The sequence below is a fragment of the Sinocyclocheilus grahami genome, unplaced genomic scaffold (assembly GCF_001515645.1).
Source record: "Sinocyclocheilus grahami isolate Dianchi unplaced genomic scaffold, SAMN03320097.WGS_v1.1 scaffold545.1, whole genome shotgun sequence".
Taxonomy (NCBI): domain Eukaryota; kingdom Metazoa; phylum Chordata; class Actinopteri; order Cypriniformes; family Cyprinidae; genus Sinocyclocheilus; species Sinocyclocheilus grahami.
The window spans coordinates 834,096-845,472 of NW_015505724.1; the positions used below are offsets into that span (position 1 = coordinate 834,096).

At 43.9% G+C, this 11,377-nt stretch overlaps 1 protein-coding gene across 1 annotated transcript; it reads right to left on the minus strand.

Moving 5' to 3' along the window:
• Positions 1-5,348: 5,348 nt before the first annotated feature.
• Positions 5,349-7,268, minus strand: LOC107555783 (uncharacterized). Its single transcript, XM_016238689.1, has 6 exons — positions 6,908-7,268; positions 6,660-6,829; positions 6,306-6,560; positions 5,905-6,201; positions 5,618-5,806; positions 5,349-5,531 (listed from the first exon to the last, which is right to left on the minus strand). Exons 1-6 carry the CDS (start codon positions 7,266-7,268, stop codon positions 5,349-5,351), a joined length of 1,455 nt encoding a protein of 484 aa, XP_016094175.1.
• Between the last annotated feature and the right edge of the window lie 4,109 nt (positions 7,269-11,377).

An 11,377-nucleotide genomic window follows, 5' to 3' on the forward strand; every position in this document is an offset into this window, starting at 1 on the left:
GGGCCAGTTGGTCAGCACATACTTTTAAACAGGCAGGTGAAACACCATCTGGGCCTGAAGCTTTTCTAGATTTCTGCTTCCTGAAGACCCAGTTCACATCCTCTACACAGACACAGGATCACAGAGAACATTATGACAGTCAATGTGTGAAGTGCAGATCAGAGCGGATGGGGGGGGTGGTAGACTGGCCTTTTCAAATCGCCAGTAAAACACATTCAGATTGTCAGCCAGTTGTTGATTCTGTTCATATCCTCTACACAGATCTTAAGCGCAGGTTTAATGGTGGGGGAGGGAGGGAGGGAGGGGGGTTGCAGGGGTGGTAGGTCAATGTGTGAAGTGCAGATCAGAGCGGATGGGGGGGGTGGTAGACTGGCCTTTTCAAATCGCCAGTAAAACACATTCAGATTGTCAGCCAGTTGTTGATTCTCCACAGAGTGTGGGGCTGGTGTCTTGTATATGGTGATGTTCCTCAGACCAGTCCATACTTACGCCGGATCATTGGCTGAAAGCTCTTTTCTCAGCTTTTCAGAATAGTTTTTTTAGCCACTCTGATCTCCTTTGTTAGTCTGTTCCTGGCCTGGTTATACAATATTTTATCCCCACTTCTGTAAACATCCTCTTTGGCGTGACAAACTGTTTGAGTTTCCCAGTAAACCATGGTTTAGCATTATTAAATTATAATAATGTCCAGGTAGGAATACACATATCTTCACAGAAACTAATATATGAAGCCACAGATCAATAAAACGGAATAGCCTCTGCACGGACAATAATTAAATGATTTTAATTACTAAACCATATTGTTGATGAAAATAATAAGAGAAAAATACAAGTGGTTGTTGTTATTAATAATGTATCAATGATTTTGAAAAAGTAACAAATTAATACCACTGTTTTAAATAGCAGCCATTGAGCTGCGCATGCTGAAGCTGAAGAGCTGAATGAACACGGTAAACTGAAGCGTTTTGCTGGCAGCTTATTTAACTCAAGGAAATGCATCCTGAGATTAATATTAATACAACATAAACATAATATTACAACTTATATATGTACAAAATGATGCAGTTATTGCGTGCTATAGTCAGAATGTGTGATCCTGTTGTGGATGCGCTCTTCCCATAACAACGCGCTGAAATACGGCAACTAAACCCAAAGAATGTACAACGTTTTATTATAATAATGTTCTCATTAGAATGTTATATACACGACATTCCCAATCATAGTTATTAATGTTGTGCACTGCTGTTTGAGCTGCGTGCGCTGAGCTAAAGACGATCACCGGTAAACTGAAGCGCTCTTTTAACTTAACCAAACGCATTCTATATGAGATAAATCAGATATACATCAAATAAACACAATATTACAACGTACAATTGCACAAAAGGCTGCAAACAAACAGCGCGCATCTGAAGTGTCTCTGAAGGAAATAATGCATTATTTATCGGCTTTAAGATATCGGCCAAATTTTCTTATCAGGCCGATACCGATAACAGAAAAAATTAGCATTATGGTGGCCGATATATCGTGCATCCCTAAAAAAAACACATTATTTTCTACATACTGTACATTATTGTTTATCCTCTATGCCCCGCCTTTCTGAAACGCGTCGATTTTTACAAAGCTCATCATTCTAAAAAAGCGAGGTGTGCTGTGATTGGCCAGCTATCCAGTGCGTTGTGATTGGCCGAATACCTCAAGCGTGTGATGGAAATGTTACGCCCTTACCATATTGTGATGATGCCCTGTCACAGAGCGATGATTCAAAAACATGAAAACCCATTATAAACGAGGCATTCGTTGCATCCAGTGGGGACATAATTATGGATTATAATGACTTATACTGTCTTTTTACGCATTGCATTGCATCGCACCGCATAAACATAAAACCATGTCTGCATTTGTGATCGGAGAAATGACAAACAACAAGCCCTACTCTACACTGCCCAAAAAAACTCACTTTAAATATATAAAATATAAAAACTCTTTAAATATAAAAAACATACTTACAGTCAGAACAGCCGTCATTGGAGACTACTCTACTCTACTCTCCCAGGATCAGGATGTCCGGAAGGACATGTAACGACTCCGGGCTGGACTCCGCTTCGTCCACGGTTAAAGCCGATCCGGCGATCCACAGTGCAAAGTTGTAGTATTTCCTCAGCAACCAGCACGGATCAGCTCAAGGCATGACGAAGCAGATACCGTCCTCTTTTGGAAGGCCAAACAAAGTAGTTTAGCTTTCTCCCGGTAGTCCATCAACTTTGGACCGGGTACACGCTGTCATATGTTCGATGGCTCGCATACATGGGTTCGCGGACCCTGCGCGCCGGCCCCCCAAAATATTTGGCGGGTGGGCCGCATGCGCCCGGCGACCCTCGACGGGCGGCCGACCGACCCTGGCCGGCTTCGGGGTCCCTGACCACCCCAGGGGCCCGACGGGAGCCCGCCTAAGTTTTTGACCCCCAAGAGCAGTTCAGCCTTTCCCCACAGGGTGGCGCACGGACGTCCCACCCCAGGATTACGACAGTGGCCTTCACCCATATGGGGGGTGGACACTTTTTCATCCCACGAACCCACTATTTGTCCATTCGCCCATTGGAGCGCCGGAATGACCCCTGGACCCCCGCTGACCACTGCTGACCACTGCCCCGCCCCCGGGCCAACAATTAGACACACCTCGCCATTTGCGACCGAGATAACAGGTGTCTGGTCTACACTCCGCAAACTGTTTGTACTCCTCAAGCAGACCGTGCATAGAACATATAATTACTATAATCGCAGCCTGTTAACGCCGTAAATACTTGCATTGGCCTTTTCGTGCTGTCCCTCTCTCCCTCTCTCTCTCTCGATGATTGTACATTAACCTATTAAACCGATCCCATTCAATAAATTGGGAGTGGAATGTGTGTCCATCTTCAATTTATTGAATGGGATCGCTATAATAGGCAAGTGGGATGATTGTCCATTAACCTATTAAACCGATCCCATTCAATAAATGGGGAGTGGGATGTGTGTCCATCTGCAATTTATTGAATGGGATCGCTATAATAGGCAAGTGGGATGATTGTCCATTAACCTATTAAACCGATCCCATTCAATAAATGGGGAGTGGGATGTGTGTCCATCTGCAATTTATTGAATGGGATCGCTATAATAGGCAAGTGGGATGATTGTCCATTAACCTATTAAACCGATCCCATTCAATAAATGGGGAGTGGGATGTGTGTCCATCTGCAATTTATTGAATGGGATCGCTATAATAGGCAAGTGGGATGATTGTCCATTAACCTATTAAACCGATCCCATTCAATAAATGGGGAGTGGGATGTGTGTCCATCTGCAATTTATTGAATGGGATCGCTATAATAGGCAAGTGGGATGATTGTCCATTAACCTATTAAACCGATCCCATTCAATAAATGGGGAGTGGGATGTGTGTCCATCTGCAATTTATTGAATGGGATCGCTATAATAGGCAAGTGGGATGATTGTCCATTAACCTATTAAACCGATCCCATTCAATAAATGGGGAGTGGGATGTGTGTCCATCTGCAATTTATTGAATGGGATCGCTATAATAGGCAATTGGGATGATTGTCCACCAACCTATTAAACCGATCCCATTCAATAAATGGGGAGTGGGATGTGTGTCCATTTGCAATTTATTAAATGGGATCGTGGGATCTCTGTAATAGGCTAGTGGGATGATTGTCCACTAAGCTATTAAACCGATCCCGTTCAATAAATGGGGAGTGGGATGTGTGTCCATTTGCAATTTATTGAATGGGATCTCTGTAATAGGCTAGTGGGATGATTGTCCACTAAGCTATTAAACCGATCCCGTTCAATAAATGGGGAGTGGGATGTGTGTCCATTTGCAATTTATTGAATGGGATCGCTACAATAGGCAAGTGGGATGATTGTCCACTAACCTATTAATCCGATCCCCTTCAATAAATGGGGAGTGGGATGTGTGTCCATCTGCAATTTATTGAATGGGATCGCTATAATAGGCAAGTGGGATGATTGTCCACCAACCTATCAAACCGATCCCATTCAATAAATGGGGAGTGGGATGTGTGTCCATCTGCAATTTATTGAATGGGATCGCTATAATAGGCAAGTGGGATGATTGTCCACCAACCTATCAAACCGATCCCATTCAATAAATGGGGAGTGGGATGTGTGTCCATCTGCAATTTATTGAATGGGATCGCTATAATAGGCAAGTGGGATGATTGTCCACCAACCTATCAAACCGATCCCATTCAATAAATGGGGAGTGGGATGTGTGTCCATCTGCAATTTATTGAATGGGATCGCTATAATAGGCAAGTGGGATGATTGTCCACCAACCTATCAAACCGATCCCATTCAATAAATGGGGAGTGGGATGTGTGTCCATCTGCAATTTATTGAATGGGATCGCTATAATAGGCAAGTGGGATGATTGTCCACCAACCTATCAAACCGATCCCATTCAATAAATGGGGAGTGGGATGTGTGTCCATCTGCAATTTATTGAATGGGATCGCTATAATAGGCAAGTGGGATGATTGTCCACCAACCTATCAAACCGATCCCATTCAATAAATGGGGAGTGGGATGTGTGTCCATCTGCAATTTATTGAATGGGATCGCTATAATAGGCAAGTGGGATGATTGTCCACCAACCTATTAAACCGATCCCATTCAATAAATGGGGAGTGGAATGTGTGTCCATTTGCAATTTATTGAATGGGATCGCTGTAATAGGCAAGTGGGATGATTGTCCACCAACCTATTAAACCGATCCCATTCAATAAATGGGGAGTGGGATGTGTGTCCATTTGCAATTTATTGAATGGGATCTCTGTAATAGGCTAGTGGGATGATTGTCCACTAAGCTATTAAACCGATCCCGTTCAATAAATGGGGAGTGGGATGTGCGTCCATTTGCAATTTATTGAGTGGGATCGCTATAATAGGCAAGTGGGATGATTGTCCACCAACCTATTAAACCGATCCCATTCAATAAATGGGGAGTGGTATGTGTGTCCATTTGCAATTTAATAAATGGGGATGGCTTTTAGTGGTTTTTGGACAATATTCCTTCCGACCAATTAAATAAATTGAAATCCCATTGAATAAATGGGTTACGCACACCTCTACCACATGCAATTTATGTTTTAGCCCAAAAAACGAGACAAAAGGAAGTTTTCAAATCTTTATATGAACAACGTAAGTCAACCAAACTAGAACACAAACTGTTCGAAACAAGTCAGTTAACCAAACTAGAACACGAATCGTTCAAAACAACAGACAAAACAAAATGCAAACATCAAGCACAGGAAGTCAAAACAAACAATTTACAAAAGGGGCTTTTGAGAGACCCTCAGTCTCCTTCTTGCCAGTCCCAAGTGTTTTTGCGCAGCCTGTTGTTGCGGTGGCGATTTAAGTGGGGAGAGCCGCACAAACGGTGAAAACTTTTGTCCCAAGGTCTTCTTCGGGTTGAGGCGCCTCTTTATTTCTGGGGTTTCTGGGTCTCTCTCCTGGAAATAGTGAGAAAAGCAAAGAGTTAGTGAACATGCCTACTTGTCACAAACAGTTGAACCAATCCATGAGAGACTGAACATACCGAAGCAGACTCCCTGGACTCTGGGCTTGCTTCACCATGGGGAGGGCTGGCAGAGGACAACAGGCTGGCGGAGGGGGACTGGCTGGCCGGCCGCTTGCGCGGTTTAGCGGGGCGCTTTGGCGTCCCAGGCTCTGGCGCCCCATCCTTACCTTCCAAGGCTGCCTCAAACAGGTGGCGGTGCTCCGCCGCCTGCTTTGCATCGAGGTTCAAAGCGTAGAACCTGTCAGCCATGGAGGTGTCATGGCACATAAACTGTGCCACTTTGTTCCAGGAGAAACTGAACATACCGAAGCAGACTCCCTGGACTCTGGGCTTGCTTCACCATGGGGAGGGCTGGCAGAGGACAACAGGCTGGCGGAGGGGGACTGGCTGGCCGGCCGCTTGCGCGGTTTAGCGGGGCGCTTTGGCGTCCCAGGCTCTGGCGCCCCATCCTTACCTTCCAAGGCTGCCTCAAACAGGTGGCGGTGCTCCGCCGCCTGCTTTGCATCGAGGTTCAAAGCGTAGAACCTGTCAGCCATGGAGGTGTCATGGCACATAAACTGTGCCACTTTGTGCCTGTTCTCTGGGCAGTGGGTGTTCTTCGGCTGTTCAGAGAGAGGAAAGCATAGGCAAAGAGTTAGAAGTAAACACACACTCACACACACAAGTAAGAAATGCACACAGCAGAAATATGCGCAGGAACACTTACGTGGGTAGCGATGGAGGTTCTCAAATCGGTGAACGTGGGCGTCCCAGGCAAGCCCATCGATCTCCAAGCCTCCTGAAAATACTGATTGAGGTTCTTGCAGGAGCTGAGTTTGGATGTGAAAAAAAAGTAGTGGGCGTTTTTGCCACCCACCAAGGTGGACCTCAGTGAAAGAAACTGCTGAAGCCACCCATATTCTTCCTGGTCAAGGGCCAGCTGGGCGGGACCGAAGGCCTGGTTGGTCTTGTGGGCCGATATCTGCATAAACAGTGAGAAGCGATTTATTTATTATTTTTTAAAGAGAAAACCATGCAGAGACACAGAGAGGGAGAGAGAGTAAGAGAGAGAACCACTCACGTTGATGACAAATTTGTCCTCAGTTACGGTCTTCCTGGAGTCCTCCACCTCCTTAATGGTAAGGTTCTGGAACACCCCACCGCGGTGTCCATAAATACTGGCCCAATACGCGGTGAGGTGCCCATAAAAAGACCACTGGTCTTTCTTCTCCACTGCTGTCTCGAGGCGATCTGCACAGAAAAAAAGAGAAGTGTTAAGGGGCACGTGGGATGCCAAAGTACGAGAGGCAAGAGGAGTCGAGAACTTACTCAAAATCTCAGGGATCCTCTTCTTGGCTGCCTCCCGGCAAGCACGCAGCGTGGCTTTGGAAATAAGGCGGCCCTCCTTGGCCTGTTTCACAGCCACCTGGTGGACCGCCACGCTGCGCCTTACCGGGCGGATGATGGACTGGATCTCCCTTCTGAGGCCAAACAAGGAGACGCGGGAGAGCCGGCATGTGGGCGGAGGGGTTTCGTTGACAAACTGTAGAAACTGAGCCACATTCTTCAGGTAGTGGTGAATTGTAGGCTCAGTTATTTTTGCTCGTCTTAGAAACGAGAGCCAGGACCGCATCTTTGCCGCGTTGTTTAAAAATGTCATGCTGGCCAGGTCAGTCTGGCCAAAAGACATGTAGGCAACAAAGTTTTTGATCCGGAAGACCTTCGAGGACACGTTATTTATTAGTTTGGGCGAGGGTTCGGCGCCCTCGTGGTGCCCCCGGAACTCCTCGATGACCTGATCTGCGAAAAGAAAACACACAAGAAGGACCAGGTGAGCCGGGTCTAGGGCACAGAGTACGGGTAAGAAGCGACAAGTGTAATACTTACTTAGTGCCGCCACGTGGTCCGGGAAAGGGTAGGCCGTCTGAAAGGAGCGCGACGGCTCGCCGCGGTCTTTCTTCGGAGGCCTGACGACCGGCTGCTCCTCGGGCCCGGCGACCGGCTGCTCAGGAGGCTCGCCCTCCTCCTCTCCAGGGCCGCTGAGGGCAGAGAGTATTGTGTAATTTTATTGAAGTATTATGTGAAAATGAAAGTAATCAATATATAAATTAATATGCTGAATTATGTTAACCCTGGATGTCATAGAATGAATAATAGTCTTTTCATTAGACAGTGAACCTTTCATTACAAAGTACACCTGTGAACTTGAAATAATGTAACATTATTAGGAACACGTATAATGGTCTTTTCTTTCATTAGACAATGGACCTTTCAGTAGACAGTAGACGTAAACATGAAATAATCTAATATTATCAGGAGCAGGTGGATGGATGTGACGGGCACATCTCGTATGACCACACTACCAACCAATGGAAGGTGGCAAAACAAAAGCAAGTAGATAAATTTGACACACATCTCGTATGACCACACTACCAACCAATGAAATAAAAGCCTTTTTAAAAAAGGAAACAATTGTGGCAAATCAGGTATCTATAACCAATAAAAAATAACCGGAACAAAGAAAAAACAGAAAATGACCAAATTTGGAGAGAACAAGGGGTATATAATATGAGTTGACAAACAAAGACTTTGGAATGATTTGGAATGCTGTGACTGTCTTCCCGGCTTTATTTCTTTGTTAAATAAAGTCTTATTTTGACATCTGGAACTCTGCTTCTCCACTTCATTGGCCGCACCCAAGAAAAAATCCACAACAGATTGGCGTCACGAACAGGATTGGCCTGGAGTCCAACGTCCACGAGGACCATCGTGGGTGGGGTACCTGGACGACCATACAAACAGATCTCTAAAAGGGGTGCCCCGAAAAAACAAGGTAGGCAATATTTTGCCTAAATTGGAAATAAGACTGTTTGTGTGGTTGACTAGGGTCACACCTGTGATGGTAATCTGAGACAGGGCTTCACCAATAAATGAATCTAAGATTTGAACTAAATTAAGTAAAATAAAAGTGGAATTGAGAGGTTCCAGATGTCAAAAGATTCACATGCTTTAGAGTAGTAAAAAGCTTTTGTATATAAGTTGTAAATAAGAAGACCGTGCTGTGCCATTTGAGAAGGGGCACATACTGGGTCGAGACCTCCCAAAATAAGTAAGCCCAGGAATCAAGAGAACCATTCAGAAAAGAGGGAGCGTGGCTCTTGAGGGGTACTTATGAGGGAGGACTTCCCAAATTAAGCAAGCCCAGGAATTAAGGAGCCGCTCAGACGGTGGAGCATGGCCTTGAGGGGTGCTTATGAGGGAGGGGTTGCTTTGATCAGAGTATTAAGTTGTGTACACAAGTGTCGAGAAGGGACACTAAAAACCTGTTCAGGGACTTCCCAAAATAAGCAAGCCCAGGAATCAAAGAGCCGTCCAGAGAAAGTGGGACGTGGCTTTGAGGGGTGCTTATGAGGGAAGGGCGGCTGAAGCAGGTGTCTGCAGACTAAATAGAGTTAGACTGTTAGTCTTTGTTTGTCCATTACCTGTTGTAAAAATATTTGTATGTGCGTCAAAGTGTGGGAAACATTGAAGCATTGAATGTTTTGGCTGAATCATTAACTGTGTTGGCTGCTTTGCGCTGTGTGGAAAGCTGAATGTGTGTGTGACATATATGTTCTATGTAAATGCGCTTTGATTTAACTGGAATGAAAAAGCAATACAGTAAAAAACAAATACACTAAATGAACAATAAAGATTATATTGAGAGACTTGTAAGTATTGAGGGAATTGTAAGAGTTGAAAAAACAAAAAATATTCCCAGAAATTGGCTCTGTCGGCTGTTTGGACACCGTCCAAGTTGCCGCCGTTGTGATCCAAATTGTGAAACTGAATTATTGATAAAGATAAAGAAAGGTGTGTGTATGTGAGTGAGAAAGAGTATGCATATGTGTGCCTGAATGCGTGTGTGTGCACATGAGAGAGTGAGAACTTGTATGTTGATCTGATTTGTGCGTGTGTGTGACTAAACAAAGAGAAAGTGTATGTGTGTGAGTAAACGTTGATAAAAGTGAAGGCTGAGATAGGGAAGAAAGCAGAGAAAATAGACAGTTTATCTTTGTGCCTGTCCTGATCCTGAAAAAGAACAAAATGAGCATATTCGATGTACAAGACGAGTTCAGTTTTGATGCAAATTATGAACACCAAAGTGAATGGAGAAGTGTGAAAGAATATCAAGAATTTTTGAAGACTTTGAGAAATACAAGAGGCATCTGTAATCATTTTTGGTTGGAATCAGATTTTGTTGACAGGAAAGGGCAGGTACAAAGATTGACAGATTACAAGAAGAACAGTCTTCTTAGAAAATTGATTAGCATTATAAATTTAAGGGACATAACAGAGGAATGGCCAACAATACCTTGGGAAAATATTGTTTATAATAACATACCAGTTCGACAATTGACAGATCAACTAGTGAACCTTTGTGCCCCAACATTTTCCCCAACAGAAGCTGCCTCTAATGTAATTGAAATCCCAGTTGGTCGAATTGTGGCACCCTATGGTAGGAGGAATCTGGCAGGTCAGTGGATAAAGGATACCACAGTAGCTGCAATCCTTGACAACATATGCCTCTCACTGACAGTTGTCACACGAGAAGTGGACTGGACATCTAAAGTGATAGTTAAATTAGATGAAAAGGGAAACATTATGCCAGTGATTATACCTAGTAGGACAGTGAGACGTTTGTTGGTGACAATTGAGCTGAGAGGTGTACCACAAATATATGCCATTATGGATGGTGAGCAGAGAAAGTAAAAATAAAATAAAATAAAGAAAAGGGGCCCAGGACTTACAGTTCAGCACACTGAGAACACTGCTTAAATAAATTAGTTAAAATAAAATAAAAATGGCAGATGAGATAAATGTAAATAGAAAGAGGAAAAGAAGAGGCAAGCGAGGCAAACAAATTTTAACAATACAAGAGAAAAGATTATTGATTGATTACCTGGAACCACTTAATTTAAAATATTGTACAAAGGATGATTTAAACATTGTTGTATATAAAATGGAAGAGTGTTGTATAAAATTAACATCATCTCTCACCTACTCAACTTGGGCAGGGGGAATTACAGCGACAGGCTGTCACTTTCATTTGAGAAGACTATGGAGTTTTGAGGCATTCAGCTTGGGAGAAAACATCATTTGGACAAACAGCAATATCCAGAAGGAAGAAATAGAAGGCCTTGTGTTACCCTTTAAATTGTTAACTAGAAAACACATTGTGATTATTTTGAAATATTTGAGACAATCTAAACAGCTTTTATAAAAGGTGAAAAGTCCTCCGCCCAGCAAAAATCCAGGTGAAAATCAGGGGTCGGATACTTTTAGTGATCCTCGTCTGATGAGCCTGGTGAAAATTAGCTAGTAATTAGAAACGCTGGGATTAGAGAGGTAAATTACTGAAGGGACAATAAATAATAATAGTTGATTGTGTTGAACAGATTGATATCTCAAATTTCAAAGATGTCAACTCCAGTAGAATTTTTAGCCTTTCAAAATCCAGCCTGTAAGGAAGTAATAAGAGAGCTCTCAGGGAAGTGGGCAGAGAGAACAAAGAAATTGGTCAAGCAGTCCAGAAGGAAGATCACTCAGCAGTGATGGCACCAGTCAGCACTGAAGTGTTTGTTAATCCACCTGCAACAATGAATTTGCCTGCACCAACAAATCAGATTGCAACAGAACAAACACTACCTGCTGGAACAGTCACTGCACCACAAGGAACAGCACCAGTTGTCATCTATCTCAAGCCAGAGCAGCCAAACAACAGAGGCTGGAACAGACAACAACAAGGGTGTGGCAGAG